The following is a 25,140-nucleotide window of genomic DNA, read 5'->3' on the forward strand; positions in this document are numbered from 1 at the left end:
AGGTTAGACAAGCCCCGAACAGGAGTGTTGTAGAGATAATTTAGACTTAAAAAGAGAGAGTGGACAAAGGTTTCTGATTTAAATGCAAGTCTCTTGAAACCTTTGGGTCACAGTAGCAAGCAGGGGGGTTTCCCTGGTGGTTCAGTGATAAAGAACATGCCTGCCAATGAAGGAGACATGGGTTTGATCCCTGGGTTGGGAAGATCCCCTGGAGAAGGGAATGGCAACTCACTCCAGTATTCTTCCCTGGGAAATCCCATGGACAGAGGAGCCTGGTGGGCTCCAGTTCATGGGGTCACGAATAGCTGGACACGACTGAGCGACTAAAGAACAACAGAGCAAGCAGGCTGCAGGTGCTTTTGGTAAATTGCCGCAGTAGCCTGACTGTGAATATCCTGCACCAGCCTTGTGGTCATTATGATTATTCCCCAAGACCGAGCCTGACTAATAAATAGGCAAAGTGCTGATCACCAGCACTGATCACCAGCACTGATCCCCAGCTCTGCGCCAGACACTTCTTATTTACTGTCTGTTCACGTGCCATGTGTCTCATTTTACAGATGAGGAAACTGAGGCTAACAAGATTAAGCACTTTCCCTAAGGTTTCTCAGACAATGAATGCTAAGGTAGAGTCATTTTCCAAATGTATGATTTGACTCTTAAACCCACATTTCCCCACTACAGCTCAACAGTGTCATTTTCCAGGGGTAGCTGGCCAGCATCACTCTCTAATGACCTTCTTGCCTCTACTAGTTCCCCTGATGCCTGAAATTCTACTTTCAGAGCTCAGCTCATCTAGTTTATGACTTTGACCTGGTTCACAATGAAACGCCCAAGGCGTGGGGGGAAGGGACGCTATTGGTCACTCTTAGTCACCCTCATTCATATAGGCAACAAGCACTAGCCGGCTGCACAGCCATCAAGACCATACCAAGCGCTGGCAGTACAAGAATGAAGGAGGCTTGGGCCTCACTTCAAGATTCTCATAGTGAGATGGAGGAGATCGTACAGTAAAGTAGATGATTATGAGATGGCGCGGTAACTGAGCAACAGAGGACATCAAATGAGCATAGCAGAGAAGTAATTGGCTCAGATTTAGGTCCTTTCCTGAGAACAGATTCAGTTAGGAAGGGAGTAGCTCCCAGCAAAAGAAGGAGCGGCCGGAAAGCAAGAAAACTCTGGAAAACACAAAGATTTTCGAGCAAAGCTGGGTACTCCTAATCGCCGTATTTCATCGGGAGGCCCGTCAACCATTTCTCCCAATCTGGTCTTACAAATTTTGCTGAGTAGCATGTATTCACAGAGTCTGTTTTGTATGTGATCGCTTTTCTCTTTTCTGGCATCTAGCAGAATGAGCTATGGAGGTGAGAGTACTTTCTGTGGCACCACCGTATTTGAAGAGTATGAATTGTCACGACCATCACATATTCCTTCTATTTTATGTAATGTCACCTTCCGGCCCCACGTGGCCTGCTAGGGTAGCCCTTCTGTGTGTATGCATGTTAGCCTCAGGGAGGATCCACCGACAGTCCCGTCCTGCCTGAGCACGTTGGAGGCCTTCAGAAGCTGTGCAGACAACAGCAGCTTCAGTCTGAATCATTCTTTTCAATCGTGGACAAGCTCCCAAGAGGCGGGAGCCAGAAGAGCAGGCGCAGAAGTGGGCGGGCCCCAAAGGCGTGGCGTGGCCCCAGGGGGCGGGGCCCAGCCTTGTCGGGACCCCCCGGTGGGCGGGCCCCAGGGGCGGGGCGGGGCCCGGTGGGCGTGGCCGCGGGCGAGTTCAGGTGAGCCGCTCCTGCCCAGCAGAGCTCCTCTCACGCCCGGGTCTGCCTGCTTCTGGCTTTCCTTTTCCCGACCGTGCTGTAACTTCAGGTAAGCAAAGCGCAGGTAGCAGGGCTTGGTGGTGTCCCTGTTTGGGGCAAGTCTTAAAAGAAAGTAGCATTTTGAGATGATTTGCAGTGGTGCAGAGGGGGCAGCACCGCGTCTTTTCGCGGGTGGGCTGTCGGCTGCGCGTGGCCGTCATCCCTGCAAGGGCAGCGTTTGCTGCGCCCGGTCCTTTGGGAGCCAGGCATGCCACGTACCAGGTCAGAATATGGAGAGACGGCAGGGCCGGGAGGTTTGGTGTATATGGGGAGGGGAGCGGGCGGGAAAGAGTGATCTACGAGGGAGAGTTATTTCTGAGGACGTTTTCAGCCCTGCTTTGGAGCTCAGAATGTTTTGAGGCGCTGGTTCCGGAGAGGGTGTGGCGCCCTCACCTGAGGAGGCGGAGACGCACGGGAGCGTCGGGGCGCCTTCCCGGCTGGCGCTGAGCGGGGAGGTTCAGACTTCGGAATCGCTCTTCGGCGCATTTTAAAGCATCCAGTTGCTGTCCGTTTATTTGCACCTGCGTTCTTCAGGGCTGGAAGTAGTCTCTCTCCCTATCTGGGTTTCAAGATACTTGAAGCGAATCACAAATTTCCAGCGTGTGTTCCTGGGCGACTTTTCGAACAGGTTGGCTCATAGTTTCTTCCTCAGGAAAGCTACTGTGTTGATGGTTTTCTCCAAGCCTGTCACTCACACTAAAGAGCGGTAAACAGGCCAGGCTGTTCTCTAGGCTCCTATTCAGGTCAGGCTCAGATGAACAGAACTGGGGGCTCTGACACACCCTTCGGGTCCCCATCCCCTGTCTTGTGGGTCCCTCAGCCGATACAGGGCAGGACGAAGTGGAATCCAAGCTGTCAGACTCACAGCTCGTGGTCTCTTCCAGGTCACCATGAATTTTCTTTTCATTTTTTGGCCGCGCCCTTTGGCGTGTGGGATTTTCGTTTTCAGAGCAGGGTTGAACCCATGGCCCTTGTATTGGAAGTGCAGAGTCTTAACCACTGGGCAGCCGGGGAGGTCCCACCAGGAGTTTTCTTAACAGCTCTGCCACCCCCACATCACGGAAGAGGGTTTGAGTAGAGCTGGGTGCCTCCAAACCTTGGTCCCGCCAGTATATGTGAGTGTTTGATAGGTTCCTGGCTGGGCCTAGAGACGGAAGCTTGTCTGAAGAAAGGATTCTCCATATGAGTTGGCAAGTTTATACCTTTGCTTCCTAGCACCTGAGCTCTGCCACTTCGGTCCTTCTGGTCTGCGGGTTCAGTTTGAGGATGTGAAGTCTCGGCAGTCTTGGTCGTCCTGATGTGGAGAGTCTGGCTCTAGTTTATGGCTAGGCAGCAGACAGATGGCTTGACGGTAAAGATCAGGCTTCTAAACAGGTGGGAGCAAATGTGATGGTTCAGGATATCTGTGAGAAGCAGAGGCTCCTCTCCGTCGGAAATCAAGCATTCGACCTTACCACTGAGAGTCTCGTTCTTTCCCGCTAACAAGCGCTTTTCAGGTTACTTACTCGTTTCATTCAGACTCACGCTATTCTTTCACATGGAAGAAGCTGTGAGACCTCCTGTTTTCTTAGTTTTCTTTCTCTGACTTCTTTCCTTGTGAGGTTGGAAAGCAAAAAGCAGAGACCATGTTTTTATTTTTTATGTATTTTTTAGCCACACTGTGCGGCATATGGGATCTTAGTTCCCCGCGCGGGGATCGAACCTGTGTCCCTGCCTTGGGAGCTCGGAGTCTTAACCACGGGACCAGGGAAGTCCTGATACTGTGTTTCTAGACATTCCATTATAGTTGTTCCAACAGGCAAAATTTCTCAAGCGTTGCCTAAGGCCTGTCTCCACCAAAGGACCTTTATCTCACCCAGATGGTCTACAGATGAGAAGTCTGGGGGAATATTGGCTTAGATGCATCTGAAGTGTTAGGAATCGTGCAGGGGCCGATGAGCAGCTGTGAGTCTGAGGAGCGCGTCCCCTGCCTGTCCTCACTCCCCAGTGCGCGCGTCTCCATTGGTTCAGGACCCCTTTCACTGCCGTCTCTGAGCTCAGTTCTCTCTGATCCGCCTGGGAGCATGGCTTGCTCCTCCTTGTCCCTCAGGACCCCCGTTAGTGTGCCTTATCAGATGTCGCTGTCTCTGAGGAGGCCTCGCTGAGATTTCTACTAGGAGTGCACCGTCTCGCCTAAGAGCTGCGTGGTAACTTGTGCCCCCTGTCAAAACACCCATCGCGCCTGAAGACGCATCGTGCCATTAGGTGTCAGCTCTTCGGAGGCAGAAACCTGAATTACTCATGTCTAGCGCGGTGCTGACACACCCTGCTAGGTGCTCAGTTGAAACTTATTAAATGAAAGCAGTGTAATGTCGATAGTTTCAACACTAATGGTAGAGAACAAGAGTTTCTTCCAGTAGGAAAATCGGGGGGGTGGGGGGGACTTTTGTTTTGATAAAAAAGAAAGAAATCATGTAAGTAAAAAAAAGAAGAAGAAAACATGTAAGGTATCTTGATGTCTCTAAAGGGGTAATCCAAGACATGGAGGGTTTTTGGAACTCTAAAGACTCCTGAGCGAGCAAATGCCAGCAAAGACACAATTACTGAGAAGGAAGGTGATAGGTGTGGTTGGGAACCAGGAGCTCAGAAGTAAGTGCCGGGTCTGGTCTGACCACTCTCACTCCCCGCGTGGGTGGCCTGGGAGAATCACTTTATCTCTGTGTCCCTCCCTTCCCTCACCTTTAAAATGAAGAGGTGGGGCCAGATTAAATCCAAACCAGGACCTTGTCTGCCTTTAAACGTCTATGACTTTAGGACGTATTGCAAATAATAAAAACAAAACAGCAGCTTCACAATGATGTTCCTACAGCTTTCTGTTGCTTATTGTATTTGCATTACTACTTTAACTCCTCTCTCACGTTTCTCTGATTAAAATAAAAGTGTCTTTTAAACTTTTAAGTGACTAGAGGATGTCGTGTCTTCCATGTTGAAACTGTGAATGAAATTCTCCTTGTTCTAATCATTAGGTTTTCATGAAAATGAAAGACATTATCTCTGTAATAATGGAATAACAAAATGAAGACTCTGCAGAGACTTTAGCACTCTGACCAGGTCATTCGATATGTACATTTACCGTGTAGGAATTGCTAATCTCTATTCTTGTATCCATAGTTTTCTTTTTGGTTTGATGTTTTTATTTATTTTTTTCTGGAGTATAGTTGCTTTACAAAGTTGTATAAGTTTCTGCTGTGCATATCGCCTCCCTCTTGGGCCTCCCTCCCATCCCTCTCCCCAAGTCCCAGCCGTCTGGATCCCTCAGAGCCCCAGGCTGAGCTCCCAGGGTGATTCAGCAGGTTCTGACCTATCCATTTTATCCATGGTAGTGTGCCTACATCAAGCTTAATCTCCCAGCTCGTCCTGCCTGCCCCCCAGCACCCTGGTCCACACATTGTTCTCCGTTTGTATGTCTATTCCCGCCTGGAAGTAGATTGGTTTGTACCAGATGAATCTAGATTTCGCCATCATGATTTCACACACATGCGTTAGTATACGACACTTGTTTTTCTCTTTCTGACTTGCTTCACTCTGCATGACAGACTCTGGGTCCATCCACATGTCTAAAGTGATTCAGTTTTGTTCCTTTTTGTGGCTGAGTGATATTCCATGGTATATCTGTACCGCATCTTCTTTACCCATTCATCTGTTGATGGACTTTTAAGTTGCTTCCATGTCCTGGCTATTGTATTAATAAATAGTGCTGCAACGAACATTGGAGTATATGTCTGTTTTTGAATTATGGTTTTCTCAGGGTATATGCCCAGTACTGTGATTGCTGGGCCGTATGGTAGTTCTAATTTTCATAGCATTTGCTCTTGCAAGATGGTCTGCTTAGGAACCTGGCCCATTTTCTTGTGCATGCTTTGCTAAAGTTGCCAAGATTTGTTGAAACGCTTCAACTTGCAGCACAAGGAGGTAGCCATTGTCTGTGGCCAAATTCTTCCCTTGAACTATCTCAGACCAGGAAGCTTTACAGTGTTTTTAGGTCACTTTGAGCTAATTACCAAGCAACTGATCAGATTTACCAGGCAACACTTGACTGATTACTTGTCTCTGTGGCCAACTTAGATGTGAAGTGTGTCCTGATTTACATTCTCCAACAGGGACTGAATCTAAGCCTTGGATTGCAACACAGTGTTAACTATGTTGTGTAATTAACTGTGCTTAAAGCCACCATGATCTTGTATTCACTTAGAGCCATTTGGATGAAATATTCTCATAATGTTATAATGAATGAATGAAAGATGCTCTGATCCTCACCCTTTGATCCACTTGTGGGATCCGCACTTAGATGTTTGCAGTCAAACTTCCTCAGCAGATTACTCCAAGGCTTTAAACACACGAAAGACATCAAGCTTTAAAGTTTGTTATAAATGATGCAAAATCATTCGGCTTTCTTCTCTTAGCTGGTTGGAAATATATGCCTGGAAGAAACAGGCATGTTTTAACAAACACAAGTAGTTGGTGTGTTTTCGTATTGTGTGGTTAGGGCTTCAGTTGTTTGAGAAGTTTGCAGGCATTTGGGTTTAGGTTTCTCTACTGGGTGAAGAAATAGCCTTTTCTATTTGGAGAGAAATAGCTCCTGTTGAATTTTAGTCACAGATAAGCTCAGTATTATTGTTAAATTCGCTGTTGGAAAAAGCCGGGCTTCTTGTCCTGAAACTTTGGGATTCCCCAGACCTTTAAATTTCCCTGTGAGGGACGCGTGCTTCTGTGCGTCTCACTGCCCTCTGCCCTCCTCCCGGGGGTCCTCTTCCTCCGAGAGTTCACTCTCCTTTCACGGCCCCCGCCCTCCCCAGAGGAGAGAGAGTAAGGTACTAGGCCTTAAAGAAATGTAAGGTCCCTGGCCTGACTTCAGGTTACCTTTTTTTTTTTTTTTAATGTTTTTAATGTCTATTTTTATTTATTTATTTGGCTGCGGTTGGTCTCACTTGCCACACGTGGGATCTAAATCCCTGACCGGAGACCAAACCCGGGCCCCTGCGCTGGGAGCTCGGAATCTTAGTCCCTGGATCTCCAGGGAAGCCCCAGGTACCTTATCATAGGTTCATAATGGAAACGCTGAGGTCGCTTGGCTGTACTTATCGGACATGGGAGAAAGCAGTCACTGGAGAAGATCAGTGAGCATGAACGGGGCAACAGAAAAGTGTTTCTTTTTGCTAATAAACTTATGACTGAGACTCATTATGATCTTTTGAGGTCTGCCCTATACGCAAGTCACATGTCTCATGAAAGGGAGAATTCTGAAGGACTGTGTGGAGACCCGGGGCACGCTCGTTGATCTTAGTCTCTTGCCTTGGCATTTTGAAATTCTGTTCAGGGATAAGGTACACAGTTGAGATCCTGTTCATGCATTCGACTAATGCGTCCTTGGCTCCTGACTGACGGAAGCCCTCTGTCTCGAGCGGCGATGCTTCGTCTGAGGCCAGGGAGCGCTTCCTACCCGAGGACCGTCAATGTCATGTTCGCTCTTGCTGTCTGAATACGCGGCTGCACAGTGCTCGAGTGCCTTGGGGGAATGCTTCAAACCTCGACCCGTGGGATGGCCATCCACGGGTAATGATGCCCCTTACGTGCCATCCTGGGGTCAGGCAGAGCTGAGGGGCTTATGCAGCTCAGCTTGGCTTCTAGAAGGGACTATGCCCTGACTGCTGGATTTACCCGGGAGCCTTCAGGCTTCATCAGGCAATATCTGCTGCTCTAGGACTAGACAGACAGACCTTTCAGTAGCACAGCGGTTGTCAAACTTTAACCTCCAGATCCCTTTACAGTCCTAAAAATAACTGAGAATCCCAAAGAGTTTTTTTTTTTAATGTTGCTTATATCTATTGATATGTTAGAAATTAAAGCTGAAAAAATTCTGAAAAACTCATTAACAATAATGGAACCATTACATAGTACCATGGATAACATACTTTTATGAAAAATAACTTTTCTAAAGTGAAATAATACAAAGAGAGGAGTAACATCATTTTTCGTTTCTGCAAATCTCTCTAACGTTTGGCTTCATAGACGACTGAGCGACCACACCGCCGCCGCCACCGCCGCAGGCTCTGGAACCTCCACTGTGCATTTGTGAGAGAGTAAGAGTGAGCGGAAGTGGTGCCTAAGCACTGTCATGAAAATAGTTTCGACCTCATGGACCCCGTGAAAGGACCTTCGGGCTGCCAGGGGATCTGTGGGGAAGCAAGGCTTCAGAGCAATGAGGTTCTCAGGCGAGACCAGAGGAGGCCACTGCTGCGGTCCCCACTTCTGTCGCTGAGTCGCTCAGTCGCGTCCGACTCTTTCGGAGACCCTGTGGACGGCAGCCCATCAGGCTCCTCTGTCCGTGGGATTCTCCAGGCAAGAACGCTGGAGAGGGTTGCCATCCCCTTCTCCAGGGGATCTTCCCAACCCAGGGACTGAACCTGGGTCTGCTTCACTGCAGGCCGATTCTTTACCACTGAGCCCTGGGCTCCATATTTTTAGCTGAAGCTGCCTTCTCTCTCTTTAACTGAAATCACACAGAACTGCTGTGACTTGACTGTTTTTGAAATCTACAAAAAATTCAATTTTATATGGTTTAACCTAAATCCTAATTGAAACAATATAAATAAACTGATTTTCATCAGTGTTGACGATTGTCCTGACGACATGCAGAGAAGAGGTGTCCCGACTGACAGTTAATCTAATTAGTTACACTAATCCCACTCCTGACAGACAGTGGTCATTGTAGCCGAGTGGGCCTGGATTCAGAGGTTCAGGGCAGAGCTGTCCCGAGAGAGGGCCTCGCATCTGGACACTCAGACCTCAGGCCGTGCAGGCAGGAGCTTCGTCACCGCCGGCTTTAGGTTCGCGTTTACCGGAGGCCCCTGCCTCTCTTCCGCCCTAGCCCATGGCTTTGACTTGGATTCTTACTGCGTTGGCCGGATGCAGTCGAGGACACTCGAAAGATGCTTTGGAAATAACCTCTCTCTTGTCCTTTGTTCCAGGCCCACAATGGAGGCCCTGCGACTGGCGAATTCTGCTTTTGCAGTCGACCTGTACAAACAGCTGTGTGAAAAGGAGCCGGCGGACAACATCCTCTTCTCTCCTATCTGTCTGTCCACCTCTCTGTCACTTGCTCAAGTCGGTGCCAAAGGGGACACAGCAGATGAAATTGGACAGGTAAGGCCCGTAGCTTGCCTCTGCTTTGAGTAGGAAAGAGTAATCAAGACGCCCCGGTGGTGTCTGGGGAAAGGCAGTGAGGCTCTGGGGTCAGGTTTGCTCAGGGCTGAGTGTTTTCCCACTTTTAGTGCTCTCTCAATTTACTTTCTAAATGTGAAAGCTCATAAGTCTGGCCTGCAACCCACGTTTAGAACAGGCACTGTGTTGTGAGGGAGAACCCGGGGATTAACTAGACAATCAGAAGCATTTCCACTAACAAGTGGCCTTTGACAAGTCATGTGACATCTTTCTACCTGTTAGAATGTAAGTGTCAATCAAAAGGATTTTTGTTAATGTTCCACTGCAAATACCCCAACCAGGAAGCGTGTATGTCTGTACCCTCTGTCTTACGCACAGGATTTATTTATAGCCTCATGCTTTATATTAACATGCAGGCTCCACTATATTTTACTCTATAGTATATTCTGCCCTATTCTATATCCCTACTGGATAGATAGCATATATCCACGCTTATTTCAATGGAGAATTTACGCTTGAGATTGAGTGGGACTTGAAGAGGAAACTTCCTTTGTGGGGAGAGGAGCTTCGTCTCTTCATCTCTCTTTCTCCCACCGCACCACCCCTACCCCACCTCCCTCTCCTCATCCCTCACCTACCATTAGAGAAGAGACGGAAGAGAGCGCTTCTGGCCCTGCGCCTGCTCCTGGGTGAGAGTAAAGGCCCTTTCTGCGCTTGCTATTGTGCTCCTACAGCGGTTACCTGGGTTCTTTAACTTTCTGGCCTGTTTGCTGTTCAGTAGGCGTGACAGTCATGTACCACTTTGGACCAGCCACTTCGACCCTGCAGGGCTGAGGCTGTGTGACTCATGGGTGCAGCGTGCCCATAAGTGACGTCACCCGAGGCGTGGCATCGGGTCAGGATGGGGAGAGAAGCACCTTATCCTGATGTCATGTTTTGAGCACCATGGAGCCGAGAAGATGCTGGGTTATTGGTTGGAACCAAAAAGTTAGGGATAAAATAAAAGGTTTTAAGCCTTCCAGGAAATAGCATCCTGGTTTTAAGTGGCTTATTACTATAAAAATAACTATTAACATTTTGAATCCATATACTATTTTAGATGTTTTACAGATAGTGTCTGTAACCCTCACAGCAATTTAGATAGCTAGGTGTTGTCAGCCCATTTTGCAGAGCAGAGAGTGAAGTTCTGAGAGTTGGGCAAGACATTTCTAGTAGGTACAGGCAGGGATGAAAGGCTGGACTACTAAACCGTAGGCTGTAGATGGCACGGAGCTGCCTACCTTAAATGACATCAGCACATTTGGCACTAGTTAGGACACCGAAGGAACTCTGGAGACACCTGTACCCTGGAATCTGACACTTGCCTAGTGATTGTCTCTTGGCATTAATTTCTCTCTTCTTGTCTTTGAATTGGGTAGAAATTTTAACCTACTTTCATCTTTTCCAAGTTTGGAGAAAAGCATAGAGGCATCATTCTGAAGAAAGGGCAAATTTTCCTTGTAGTTAAAGCAAGAGACGAGTACCTTTATGCCGGTGTTTCTCAGCTGGGGACAGTCTGCCCCTTCCCTCTCACCCTCTCAGGGACACTCAGCAATGACCGGGGGCACCTCTGTTGCCACGGTGGAAGAAGGCATGCTACTGGCGTCCGGGGTGTCGGGGTGCCCTAGCACTGCCCCCTGCGCCTCTCCCCCTAGAATTACCCCGTCTGAACTGCCAGCAGCGCTAAGGTTGAGCAGCCGTGCTCTCTGGGAACCGCAGAGCACGTGGTCTGTGTCAGACGGTCAGGCCCCGTCCCCAGGAGGCTGGCCATCGCCGTGTGTCCACTGCCAGGGAGCAGGCAGCGCTTCATGGGTGATGGGGATTTTTTTTCTTCACAGGTCCTTCATTTTGAAAATGTCAAAGATGTGCCCTTTGGATTTCAAACAGTAACATCGGATGTCAACAAGCTGAGTTCCTTTTACTCCCTGAAATTAATCAAACGGCTCTACGTAGAAAAATCTCTGAATCTTTCTACAGTAAGTGGCTCAATGGAATTAGTAAGATTCAGCTGTTTACCAGGGGTAACATTTTCTCATGGTTAGACCAACGACTTTTTCTAGATGCTCATTTATGGTTTATTTAAAATAAATTAATCCCAGGGGAGAGGCTGAATACAGTGGGAATCAATTGCAGTCACATATTTTAACTTACAATACAGAGGAGCCATGAGCTTCCTTTTCCCTCTCAAACACTCACACACCCTACCCTTTGGCTTAGCTTCCTCACTGAGAGAGGTGGAAAATGGGGTTATTAACTCTTTAACAAATGCGTCTCTGTAGATGTAAGACAGCCCGTAATTTAAACCTCTTTCTCCTTCAGCGTCAGGGCAGGTGACCTGGGGAGATTTTAGGCTCTTTACCTTGCTTGTTCACGCACACAGTGTTCTTCTGATGTTTCCCAAAATCAGTAAGAAAAATCATGATTGTGTGAAGTGACAGTTTTCATCAGCCATGGACTAGCTTTGTTTGTTTTACCAGGCTGGTCAGGTGGGTATCCATACAAGGCTGTGGTGGTAATTCTAGCTGTTTCTTGGAGGAATCACATAAAGAACGCTGAAATATCCTTAAATTTGATCCAGAGTGTATCATAATATTTTAAAAATCTCCACTTGAAACACGTAGCCAAGTTCCTCAACTACAGAGATGCTGATTCTCTACTTTAGTAATATCGAGTTCAGTTTGTGTTTGGATGGTCAGAATTTCAAGCTTTCCGACTCTGGACTCCCAGTTAAATATTTTGCCCTAGTTTTCCTGTCTTCAGGTAAGAGTTTGTTATTCTGGCAAGGATCTTCTGGGGATGTAGATCGCTAGATACTGCTGAGAGTTTCTTTTTGTTGCTTAAAGACACACACACACAGCCTTCTCCCAAAATAACCTGGGGGAATTAAAGAAATATTGAGATGTGAGTTGAGGCCCAAGAATGAAAACATTTAAAACCTCCCTGGTCCTTAAGGATGCTTAAACACATTCTGCTGCTGGCAGCGAAGACACTGGAGGCCCTTCCTCTCCCAAGGTCTCTGGAATGTTCTAAGCTCTGTCAGTAAATGGTAACTCTTAGAGTCCCAAGGTTGGGTTGCAATGAACAGAATCCAACTGGCCAAGGCTCTGACTGCTCTGGAGAAAATCCAGGAAGTCCTGTACTCAGAAGTGAAGTGACATGGCATTTAATCAGTCTGTGTTTAGTTTGGTTGAACTTCCATTCAACGTTTCGATTTATTTCAAACCAGGAGTTGCAAGCAATTTTTTAAAAGAGTGCTTTCCATTGCTTCTGCGGGTTGTATGTCATCTACAGATTTACTAGTAACAGTACACACAAGTGTGGTCGGTGGAGGGCCAATTGCATCACAACTGCCTGGTGTTGAAAATGTGTATCCTCGGCTTTGGGTCACTTGAATCAAGATCAGCAGGGATGGGGTTTAGGCTTTTGCATCTTTAAGAAGCATTGTAATTAGAAACACTGCTCTGTTCTTTGCAACACTGTTTCAGACTTTAATGTGCAGGTGAGTCATCTGGGAATCTTGTTAAAAATTCAGATTCTGATTCAGTAGGTCTAGGGTGGGACCTGAGATTCTGCCTTTTTCCCTAAATATTTAAAAATTTACTTGGCTGCGCTGGGCCTTAGTTGCTGCATGTCAGCCCAGTTCCCTGACCAGGGACCGAACGCAGACCCTGTGCACGGGGAGCATGGAGTCTTAGCTGCTGGATCACCAGGGAAGTCCTGAGATTCTGCCCTTTTAACAAGGCCCCAGGTGACGTTGCCCATCTTGGTCCTTGGACCAGACTTTGAGTAGCAAGCATCTTTACAATCTTTATTTCAGTGTGGGTTAGATTTTTCTTCTCATAGAGTTCCCTTTTCCGTGCATTTCTTCCATTCTAAAACATCATATATAAATGTACACTTTTGCGTTTCTGAAATTGGAATTCATATAATTGTTGTGCGCCTTTACCGTAATGTTTCTTTTCTCCCCAAAGAAAGAAACTGATGGAGGCATTTAACACTCGTATTGTCTTAGAACTGAACAAATGAAGCAATACAAAGAAAATTCATTGGTTTTTATGCGAAGTTTCCATTTATATTATGTTACAGATTTTGAAAGGGCATCCATAGTAATAGACATTTAGAAGTCCTTGTGCTGGAATTGTGTAAGGGCACAATGGTTTGACTTCAGACGTTAAGGACTTTGTGATTTTATGAACTGGATGTTTTTTAGGAGTTCATCAGCTCCACCAAGAGACCCTATGCAAAAGAGATGGAGACTGTTGATTTTAAAGATAAATTGGAAGAAACGAAAGGTCAGATCAACAACTCAATTAAGGAACTCACAGATGGCAAGTATCCTTCACTTATCGTGCTATAAATCACTAAGTAAATCGACAGTGTCTTCTCATGAGTCTGCTAAGTATAAAATTGAACATCTGGAGGGTTCTTTGAATGTTTTCAGTACACGAGCCGAATTCTTGTGCACCAAGCCATTTCAACCACGCGGGTTTCTGGGTGTCTCCTGCCTCTGTCACGAGTTGGTGGAATTCCAGATGCTTCGGTTTAGTCTGCCTTGTCATGTTCCCAGACGGGCTGCCGCAAGCCCTCCTGGAGCCCCAGATGTGCCTCTAACAAAGGACAGCTTGGGGCAGTTTCAGAGGCTGGTTTTTCAATCAGGAAATGAAGGGCTTGGAATGCAAACTGATTATCCTCCAAGCTACTTTCAGCTCAGAATTCTACAAATTTATTAAGGAAAAAAGGACAAAAGGCCTTAGGGCATCAAAAAGACATGTTGAAAAAGTGGAACAAGACAGACCACCATGGTGGAACCTTGTCTCAAGCCTCCATCCCGGTCGACCCTCTAGACGGCCCAGGCCCCGGGTCTCTAGCAGCACAGCTCCTGCCTCTTGCTCAGCGCTTCTCTGAGGCCTCTCCCTTTCCTGGCTCCTGCCTCCATGAAAATTCTCTGTGAGTTGCCTTCCTTGCTAAGAAGGAATCGGAGCTAAGATGAATTTGGGTACCAGTCGGTGTTCACGTCCCCCTGCCCCCGACACAAGGAGAGATCTGTGGGGGACACAGAGCCTCGCTGGGTTTTCGGGTGCTTTGCGCTCCCCGGACCCTGGGGAGGGACGTGTTTCCGCAGCAGAGGCCCAGCGCCATGAGGTGGCCCCCTGGGCACTCTGACTCAGGAGTGGCAGAGCTGTTACTGTGACCACAGGCCCAGCGGTGCGGAGGACGTGGGCTGGGAGTCGTTCAAGCCTAGATTTAAACCCAGACACTGCCATTATTAATGGAGGGATTTGGACATGGAGTCTCAGTTTACTGTACAATGGAGCATATATTGTCTGACTTAAGCTTCACATGGCCGTGTGTGTGTGCTAAGTCACTTCCGTTGTGTCCGAGCCTTGTTGATAGGTACTTGTTGTTGTCTAGTTGCTAAGCTGTGTCTGACTCTTTTGCAACCCCATGAACTGTAGCCTGCCAGGACTGTAGCTTCTGTCCATGGGATTTTCCAGACAAGAATACTGGAGTAAGTTGCCATTTTTCTCCTCCAGGGGACCTTGCCAACCCAGGGATCAAACCCACGTCTCCTGCATCTGTAGGCGGCTTCCCGACCACTGTGGGAAGCCCATAGCATGCCCACACGCAGATGTGCACATTGACGTATATTTGTTATTGAAATGAACTTTCTTTGAGTTTGTATACAAAGAAAGATCTGGTCTAGGTAACACTAGGTTAGGCACAATTTTAAAATGCATAAATTGCTGTGTAAGTTTTGCTTTAAAAATTGTTAACAAGTTGCACTTCATCTCCAGCGGCCTCCGTTTTAAAATCTTCAGAAGCTTGAATTTTTTCCTGGAGAAGGTAGTTAAGTGAAAAAACTTCTGAATTTGAAATCAGAAGCTTGAGTTTTATTTAAGTCAACGCACTTGAGCTTCCGTGGTGGCTCAGACAGTAAAGAATCGGCCTCCAGTGCAGGAAACCCTGGTTCGCCGATCCCTGGGTCAGGAAGATCCCCTAGAGAAGGAAACGGCTCCTCACTCCAGTATTCTTTCCTGGGAAATCCCAGGGACAGAGGGGGAGCCTGGTGGGCTACGGTCCATGGAATCTCAAAGAGTCGGACACGCCTGAGCGCCTAACACACACCCCCCCCACCATTAACCAGCTCCCTCCTTCTTTAGTGAGGCTGTTACATAGTCAGCCCATCACCTAGAACTGGCAGGATGGGTTACAACATTTGCAGGTCCCAGTGCAGAATGAAAACACAGGGCCTTTGGATAAAAACCGTTGAGAATTTTAAGATGGCGATGAAACCCGTGCAGGCCCCTGCATACCTGGCCACAGCCCGGGGAGGGGGTCTGAGCCGTGGTGCGAAGATCTAAGAGATTAAGGCAAAGAAAAATCTTTTGCAAAGACATCAGTGCTAATCAGAAGCAAAGACTTTAAGGGTTTGCCACCATCGAACTGTTCTGTGTGTCGAGGGCTGAGCTCCGTGGTAGTCGCAGTTGTTCTGAGCCCATGGTGGGGATTGTGGCTGACCTGGAGGCAGACGCATCGGCAACAGGGCAGTCTGAGGAGGAGGGGCGGGAGCCTCGGGGTAAAGAGGAGAGCTCTGTCCAGGCATCAGACGTGCTTGGCAGCTGGGTGAACCTGGAGAGCCACGTGGCCTCTCTGAGCCTCAGTGTCCTCATCTGTGAAATGGGGATGATGACCTTTGCCCTCCAGGATCGTCCTGAGGGAAGTGAGATAGGACACGTGACAGTACTGAGTGCAGGGCTGGGTAGGAAATAAGGTTTCTGGCATTTTTTTTTTTTTCCCCCCATGAGCACAGGCTTTGGAGTCACAAAGAACTGGCTTTGAATCCTGAATTCCCCATTGCTCACGCATCGTGTTGGGCAAGGGACTTAACAGGGAGTCTCAGCTTCCTCATCTGTAAAGGGGGAGACGTGCAGGGCACCGCGCCTTAGTGTCCAGCATGGCCTTCCTCAGCGCGGTGCAGACGCCACGGCGGGGGTTGTGCTTCCCTCCTTCCTGCCCTGCTCCCTGTCACCCTCCTCCCCAGGTCTCTTGGAGAGGCTGGGTGTGGCGGAATGGAAGGAGAGAAGGGATCCTTTTGAAATGAGATGGGCTGGGCTACCAAGCCACATTATAGGTGTGGCTCTAGCCAGTGAGTGGACTTGTGTGTGGACATCAGAGGTGGTTTGGAAGAATAACCCTGCGCAATTTGTGGTTTCCTAAAATTGTCTGCAGGCCACTTTGAGAACATTTTAGCTGACAACAGTGTGAATGACCAGACCAAAATCCTTGTGGTTAATGCTGCCTACTTTGTTGGAAAGTGGATGAAGAAATTTCCTGAGTCAGAAACCAGAGAATGCCCTTTCAGAATCAACAAGGTACGTGGGCTGCATGGGGCAGACAGAGGATCCCAGCTGCCGGTCCAAAAAGTTACAGGCACGCGAGGGACCCTGGGGATTCACTCTGATGAGGGCAATTAAGGCACAAAAGGTGATCTTTTCCCAAGACAGCTGCCAGGGGTGAGTGTAGGAAAAACTCCATAATCCAGAGACTCGCATTCTCTTTCTGGGATGTCCTTAGGGTCTGAGTAAGATTTTACAGAGCTTATAATACAGTGTGTGCTTAGTCGCTCAGTTGTGACCAACTGTTCTGTGACCCCGTGGACTATAGCCCGCCAGGCTTCTCTGTCCATGGGATTCTCCAGGCAAGAAGACTGGAGTGGGTTTTCATTCCCTTCTCCAGGGGCTCTTCCTGACCCGGGGGTCGATCTCAGGTCTCCTGCATGGCAGGCAGACTCTTTACCGTCTGAGCCACCAGGGCAGCCTTATAACATAGTGGTTAAATCTAAATCACCAACCAGAAAACAGCTATAGATGTTTGGGGCCGTTAATAAGAAAGGAAAAGAAAAGAAACAAACTAAATCCCAACGTCAGAGGTCTTTGGATCATCACGAAACATAACCATTTGGGAATCCTATTCCAGGTTAATAAACTCCTCTGTGATCTCATTTCTCACCCGTTAGCAGTAGAGTACATGGTTCTGATATTTTCATTTAGAAAGTGCTTTGAGGTGCTTGCTGACCGTGAAGGAGAAAGCAGAGCTTGCTCATCTCCAGGGCTGGGAGTCATTATGGAGAAGAGTCACGAGCCTGCGTTGCAGGGAAGTACAGTTTCAATACTGCTGAGTGAGTGATGAAGTCCTAGACCCGAGACTGGGAAACTGGCCCTTTCGTTGTGAGGTGGGAGACAGTGGGCCTCTGGGCTGGATGCCTGGTGTTTGTCACGTGGAGTAAAGCTGAGCTTTTGTTCTCCCCCAGACACTCCCAAGGACAAAGCGAGTGGCAAAAGCTGAGCCCTGCTAAAGCAGAGCGATAAGGCGCCCACTCCTGAGGTCAGGGACGTCTTCCCCGTCTGCACGAGTGCAGGGAGGCTTCTTGGGGGTCGAACAGGGAGGGGACCTCACCCCATTATAAGCGTGGACACACACCCATAGACCGTTGCGGTGGGATCCATTTTAGAAGAGAAGTTGTGCATGGATCTTGGGGAGGGTCCCTGGACCAGTCAGGTGTGAAGAAAGAAACAAGGTGATTGGCCAAAGGGAAACAAAGACGGGGGCGGGGGGGACTGTCACGCGTGAGCGACTTGCGTCACCTCCTCACTCAGGACGTCTCCAGGGGGTCTCTGCCCAGCTTCCGACTCACCGGCGCCCCCTCACTGCAGAGGCGGCCGATACCCTTTCTCTCTGCGTGTGCATCTCTGCTCTGCTTCTGAGGAAGATAAACTGTTTTCCCGTTCGCTCACCCATACATTGTAGTGTGTCTCTAATAATAAACATGGTACCTGTTTTTATAGTTTTTGCCTCCTTGAAACATTCTTGCTTTCAAACAGGGGCAAGAGCCAGGCCTACTCTTCTTCTAGCCTGTAGCCCCTGGTGGTCTAGCGGCTAGGACTCTTGGTTTTCAGCTGGGTTACCCAGGTTTAATTCCTGGGCAAGGATCTAAGGTCTCTCTTCTGGAAGCTCACTGCTCTCCTGCTGAGAGCAGGTGGAGGACCTGGGAAACTCCAGACATTCATAGGATGGTGCGATTTGGTGTTGCTTGATGAGGTCTGGCTTGTGATAAGAACACAGATTCAGAACTGTTCATCAGTCAGCAATATAGTGGAAGGAGCTCATTTACCCTGCAGCCCTCTGATGGACTCTAGTTCTCAGGTCTCTACTAGAACCCACAGCTGTTTAGCCGCTCATTCGTCCGACTCCTGGCGACCCCGTGGACTGCAGTGCACCAGGCTTCCCTGCCCTTCACATCTCCTGGACTTTGCTCAGACTCATGTCCACTGAGCTGATGTTGCTAATGGTGCTTCTCACACCAGCTGCAGGGCCAGCCCAGAAAGTCATCAGGGTCCTGCAATGGCGAGTGAGTTCACCATGAGCTCTCGTGCTGATCAGGCTCACGCCTGTGTTTTCACATTGGTTAGTGAGTGTTTTACAGAGGTGGGTAGGGCATTGCAGCCCCTTTATCCTTGTTATTAAATCATAAAGCGAGGTCAGGTCAACATCCTGGAGTCTTGGGCTCTAGAAAGAGAATTAATAGGGATTTGAAATGCCATTGATCTCTCAGAGGTTCATCAAATGAAACACTATTCAAGGCTGTGTGGGGCTACACCCTGCTTTTGAATGAACAGGTTATTATCTTTCCTTTGAGTTGCTTTTGTCAGCTCCTAAACTTTCGGGTGATGCTACTAAAACTTTTCCCATGCCCTTCCGTCTCATGTCTTTTAAGGGCTAGACTAAACTAATGAAGTTATATTATTAAACGTTTAGTATAATGCCTCTTCTGACAAAGCTGAACACACACACACACGCACACACACACACAGGCACACACACGCACGCACACACGTGCACTCTGCATTTTCTGGGATGGTCGTTACTTAGTCTTATTTTCAGAGACATGTCTTAATTTATATTTTAGAAAATGGGATTATTGTTTCCACAGTCAGTGCTGAAAAATGAAATGGATTACAGTTTTTGATGATCACAGTTTTTGTGAATTCAGAAACGATTAGTAATCTAAACTAATGGAGATTTTTAGACAAATCTGTATCTTCTTTAAGAAATGGAAGAATCACCAGTTAATTGCAAAAGTAGTATTTTTTTTAAAAATCATAATTTTGTTTTTGGTTATATGTAGAGGCAAAGTCTTCAATTATTTAATAACAACCAAATGTTTAATGAGCAGTTGTTCTGTGCTGGGATACACCAGGTATAGACATGGCTCCTACTTTGACTGTGGTCCAGAGGCGGGGACTGTCACATGCACACATACTGCTTTTCTGAAGCGCTTCCCCTTTTTTGGCGTTTACACGCTGCTGTTTAGTTAGTTTCGGTTGTCCTGGGTCTTCGGTGCTGCCCTCGGGCTTTCTCCGGGTGCAGCCTCCGCACTGCGGGCTCCTCTCCGAGGAGCAGAGGCTCTGGGCCCTCGGGCTCAGGAGCCGTAGTTCGCGGGCTCTAGGGCACGGGCACAGGAGATGCAGCGTGAAGGCTCAGTTGCTCCATGGTGTGTGGGGTCTTCCTGGGCCAGGGATCTAACCTGCGCCCTCTGCATTGGCAGTGGATTGTTAACCACCAGGAAAGTCTTACACACGTATTTCTAACACCGTGACAAGTGTTAAAATGGATATATATAGAAACAGTAGGACAAGGAATGTCTAGCTGGCTTGAAAATAGCTCTGGGTAAGGTTCAGCTTACTGTTGAAGATGCCAGATAAGAACTGTCCTATTATTTCTGCGGACTTGATGTTTGAAATTTCCCCCCAAAGAAATTCAGTTAACAGGCAAATATCCCGTGAGAGGTATAAACCCAGGCAATAAGTTGGACTAAATTGCTATCAGTCATTACTCCCTAGTATGGATTAATTTTTCTTTAGAAAATGAGTCACCTCTGTGGCAACAAGGTCAGATATTAATGGGGACACAGAGGAAAAAAGGCCTGGGCTGCTGCCTGGAGAGAAGGACTGTGTGATAGGAGCTGTAAAGGACTTTGAGATAATTTTATTTGTAATCATTCTTAATTTTTAAAATTAGGAAATATTTCAAGTGTACAGTAAATTATGGAGGATAATATAACAAGAACCAATGAACCAACAAACACCTTTGTAAAATCTTTATATTTTGCCATTTCCGATATTTCAAAGGAAAAGTGTAGCCAGAGTTGCCCTGTCTTGCGTAGCCCCCTCCCCTCCCCTCTGCAGTACCCCACTCCTGCCTCCCACCTTCCCCCCAGAGGGATGGCCATCCTGAGACCTCCAGTTCCCTCATGCTGCAGACAGAGAAACTGAGACCCAGGGAGGCTGCAGTGATTCCCTGAACGTCACGGCATCTGTTTATGTCACGTCTGAGACCTCATGTCTAATCAGATGGGAGCAAGAAGAGGGGATGGGGAGGGGTGACGGAACTCACAGGCAGACGGAGGACTAGGCGAGCGTGATTTTGTCCTGCTGTGTGCTGACTTCTCCGTAATAGGCATTTTATGAGGAGAAGCTACATAAATGGATATGCAGGTGTGTGCTGGAGTTGACTTTCAAGTGAGCTCCACCAGCAGTGGTTGAAAGATCTCATAACTACAAGCATCTATAAAGCCTAAGTTAATGTTTGCTTGTATTGCCAGTCAGTCCATCTTATTTTTAAAGTTTTATATATGCAAATCCAGTATTATATTATGTATAGTTCTTGTAGTTATAAAGCACATGAATAACTTTTCAGAGGAAGTCATAAACTCTTGACAGGACTGTGTCTGTCTGTGTGCATGCCCCTGCCGCCGCTTTAAGCCATGATGACTTGAAGCTATATTAGGAACAAATTTATGTGCTGTGTGTGTGTGTATATATATACACACATTGTGTGTGTGTGTGTGTGCGTGCGTGTGAAAAGCAGGCGGAGCAAATTTCTTCTCCTTTTACAGACAGACACCAAGCCGGTGCAGATGATGAACATGGAGGCCACGTTCTGTATGGGCCACATCGATGGTGTCAACTGTAAGATCATAGAGCTTCCCTTTCAGAACAAGCACCTGAGCATGCTCATCCTGCTACCCAAGGACGTGGAGGATGGGCCCACGGGCCTGGAGCAGGTGAGGAGGGCGCGCGGGATGCAGCGCGCACGCGCAGTGGCGCCAGGAGGCGCTGGGCGACCTTGAGCGGCTGACGGAGGGCGCCCGGTAACCTTGCCCAATGGGCTCCAACGGTTTCAGGGTTCTTTTGGGGTTTTCCTCCTCAATATTAAAACAGCTAATATTTATTTGGTACTTACAGTGCGCCAGGAACTGTAAATTCACGCACGCACTGGTCATCCGATTCTCACGGCAGTCGCAGGAGTTAGAAACTGTTCCCCCGAGTACTGAGTTCAGCAGGGGACGCAGGCACAGAGGGCTGGGTACGTGGCACGAACGCGTGCGTGGGGCGTGGGGTCGGAGTGTGAGCCCAGGAGCTTGGAGCCTGCGCTCTTTACGTTCCGAACGCCAGGCGGTGCTGCGCCCTGCTGTCACTCAGGCGTGTCCACTCTTCACGACCCCATGGCCTGCGGCTCAGCAGGCTCCTCTGTCCGCGGATTCTCCAGGCAAGAAGACTGGAGTGGGTTGCCGTGTCCTTCTCCAGCGGATCACCCCCACCCAGGGATCGAACCCAGGCCTCCCGCATTGCGGGCGGATTCTCCACCGTCTGCGCCCCCGGTAGTGCCTCTTTGAGGAACCTAGGATTCGCTTCTTTATTTCCGGCCGCTCAGTTACTCCCTGATGCGGTGGATGGGCCAGCTTGGTCTCAACCTCCCTGCTACTTTGGTTCTCATTATGTTTTATCTGTTACTGTATGAACTGAATCATAACTCCTGTCTCCATTTTCCTTCTGTTCATTCTTCTCTCTCCTTTTTATAGCCCAGCAGGTTCCTCTGTCCCTGGGGTTTCTTGGGCGAGAATATTAGAGTGGGCTGCCGTTTTCTTCTCCAGGCGCTCTTCCTGACCCAGGGGTTGAACTGGCATCTGGTGCATCTCCTGCATTGGCAGGCAGGTTCTTTAACCACTGCACCACCTGGGACGCTTTGGTCTTAATAATTTGTTTGAAATGAAACAGTATCCATGAAGAATACTTATCATAGATTAGCAAGAGAGTCTAATGGTTCCCTCCCCCATTAGAAAACAAGCTGATGATCTGCTTGTGACCTTGTCATCTCCCTGATTTGTATAGGTTTCTTACGAGTAACTTCAGTGCAGATTGTCTCATGTAGTAACAGTCAAGATATTATTCTCTGTTTAACATGTACTTCTCCTCTAGCCAGTGCAGAGACTGGAAGGGCAAGGAGCAATTTAAGATTTGCTCAATGAAGAATTTTACGACTAAATCATTTTATGCATCATTGCGTATCTCTCATTTTAAAAATAACCAACTGAAATGGATGCATTCATCACCTATGGTTTTAAAGAATGACCTTAGACAGTTCAAATTCTCATTTTGAAGGGTAACTTTAGCTTAAATTTATTAAATCTGATGCTCTGCCTAGGGCATGAATATTTTAGGTTTCCTAGTAGAGGAATTAAAGTAAGCTTTCAGTAAATATAATGCGTGAACAGTCTTCTAATTTCGTATTTATGTCACCATTATCCATGCATCGTCATAAACCATGGATTCGTCTCTGTAGAGCTCCTCTATTAAAAGAAATGCTCTCTTAAGTTTCAGAGCGAAGGGACCACTGTCGTGAGGTGTATGGGAGTATGACGCTGGCTGGCTTGGTGGCCATTTTTAAGAGAACCTCATCACATACCTACACTGCAGAGTTGGTTCTGTCTTTGATGGACCATCTGTACTACTTCCAAATCAGGTCCTCAGTGACGCTGTATGCTTTTAATCGAGCAGGATCTTTTATAGTTGGAAATTAAAAAAATAATTTCCTCTGCTTTTTGTCCTTCAGGTCGAAAAACAACTCAACTCAGAGACGCTCTTGCAGTGGACAAATCCCAGCATGATGGCCAACGCCAAAGTCAGACTCTCTATTCCAAAATTTAAGGTGGAAAAGATGATTGATCCCAAGGCTAGTCTGGAAAACTTAGGGCTGAAAAACATCTTTAATGAGGATACCTCTGATTTCTCTGGGATGTCAGAGACAAAGGGAGTGGCCCTCTCAAATGTCATTCACAGAGTGTCCTTAGAAATAACTGAAGATGGTGGGGATTCCATAGAGGTGCCAGGGTCACGGATCCTGCAACACAAGGATGAGTTCAATGCTGACCACCCCTTTATTTACATCGTCAGGCACAACAAAACTCGAAATATCATTTTCTTTGGCAAGTTCTGTTCTCCTTAAGTGGCGGAGCCCGGGTTAAATCCACCCAACTTCTCTGCATCTAGAGAATCATTTTCTGAATACGATAAACTGTTAATACTGCTGGATCAGGGAGCCACCGGTGCACACCCCAGTGGAGCTTTTTTCTAATCCTTCTTTTGGTTTTTTATTTTCCCTCCCACTCCCTTAGAAGACGGTGCTTTAAGGAATCACCTTAGAGAAAAAACTTCGTGTTCATTATTTGTCAGACAATCCAGGGTTATTGGCAGGAACACAGTCTTTCTCAAAGAAAATTCCTCTAGGGAGGATCTAAAGAATTTTTATTACCAAAGCTTAGCCTTCCCTCTCTGGGATGCAGTATGTACCAAACGTCCTCTTTTCTCTGGGACATGGGCGCTGCAAAGCTTTCCTGGCATGAATGAGACTTGGGGGCAGTACATCCACAGCTCCTTACGCTGAACATAAGGGACCAATATTTCCTTCAAAGTCTGGCTTTGGGGGGATTTTAGAAAGATAATATGTCGCATATACTGTATGTTATGGGGTTCCACTGACAGAAACTGGAACATCACCCTATAAAATCAACACCTTAATATTTCTGCCATAAAATGTAGAATATTGGCACAAAGCAAACAAAGACACTGGGGAGCCCCAAATGTCAGGTTTTGCTGCCAAATGGGCATGTCTCCTGCTTACGAAAGGACTTTGTTTTCAGAACTTTTTGGACTTTTGGAGAGTTGGACCTGCGGTAACCAAGGGGCAGCACCTCAGTGGGAAGTTCAGGTCTCAATAAAAATCCGCCTTAGGGCAGCACAGCGGGTTAAGCAGAGTTCTTGGTGCCATGCAGCATGCCCATCACTTGTCTGTCTCGTACATATTATCAACAGTGTATATGTGACAGTTCTAATCTCCTAATTCCTCCCACCCCACCCCTTCCCCCCTTGGTATCCACCAGTTGACAATACCATATCCTATATTTGAAAGTTGCTAAGACAGCAGATCTTAAGAGTTCTCACCACACTCATGCAAAGCTGTAAGTGGGTGAGGCAATCGATGTGTTAACTCACTTTATTGTGGTGGTCATTTCGTAATATATTACAAATATTCAATCATTACATTGTCCACCTTAAACTGGTACAATGTTTTATGTCAAGTATATCTCAATGAAGGTCAACAACAACAGCAACGAAAAAGATTTAACAGATTGCTGCAGAATAAATAATTTAAGCCTAACCTAAAAAAAATCTATTTCACTTTTGATAGAATGCCCACCTGTTGCTGGGTTGGCGAGAGACCACTGGCAGGAAACTCTAACCGACTCAAGCTTGTGGATGTCTGACCACCAGGGACTTAAATGCATCCGGACTCTCACAGTAGGCAGTAGACGAATGCTAGGGTGTTGCAGGGGCTTGCGTCCTTGCTGTGATTTAGTGGGACGGGGGGAGGAGCTTAATGCTGTTGGGCGGGCAACTGAAAACGCTCCTGCTGCCTCAGTGCATATGTTTCTCAGCGTCTACGGGTTCAGTTACTGTGGATAGCTAGTCGGTAACGCGTAACAGTAGCATGTTTTCAAAGATGTTTCTGAGAAGTTACCTGTGTCACAAGTTCAAGTGTTAATTCACTGCAGAAAGAGGGTGGCTGGGAGGTTTGAATTTGGAAGGATGGCAGAACTCCTTCCCCACCCCTCCAAACCCCCGCCGGCTTCCTTGTAAATAGG

At 47.5% G+C, this 25,140-nt stretch overlaps 1 protein-coding gene across 1 annotated transcript; it reads left to right on the top strand.

Annotated features, from left to right (window-relative positions):
- Positions 1–8,873: 8,873 nt before the first annotated feature.
- Positions 8,874–23,444, top strand: SERPINB5 (serpin family B member 5). The gene is made up of 6 exons (XM_052660566.1): positions 8,874–9,041; positions 10,937–11,074; positions 13,309–13,426; positions 16,329–16,471; positions 21,055–21,222; positions 23,052–23,444. The coding sequence occupies exons 1-6, from the start codon at positions 8,874–8,876 to the stop codon at positions 23,442–23,444; spliced, it is 1,128 nt and encodes a 375-aa protein (XP_052516526.1).
- The last annotated feature ends 1,696 nt before the right edge of the window (positions 23,445–25,140 follow it).

This window comes from Budorcas taxicolor, chromosome 22 (genome assembly GCF_023091745.1).
Source record: "Budorcas taxicolor isolate Tak-1 chromosome 22, Takin1.1, whole genome shotgun sequence".
NCBI lineage: Eukaryota > Metazoa > Chordata > Mammalia > Artiodactyla > Bovidae > Budorcas > Budorcas taxicolor.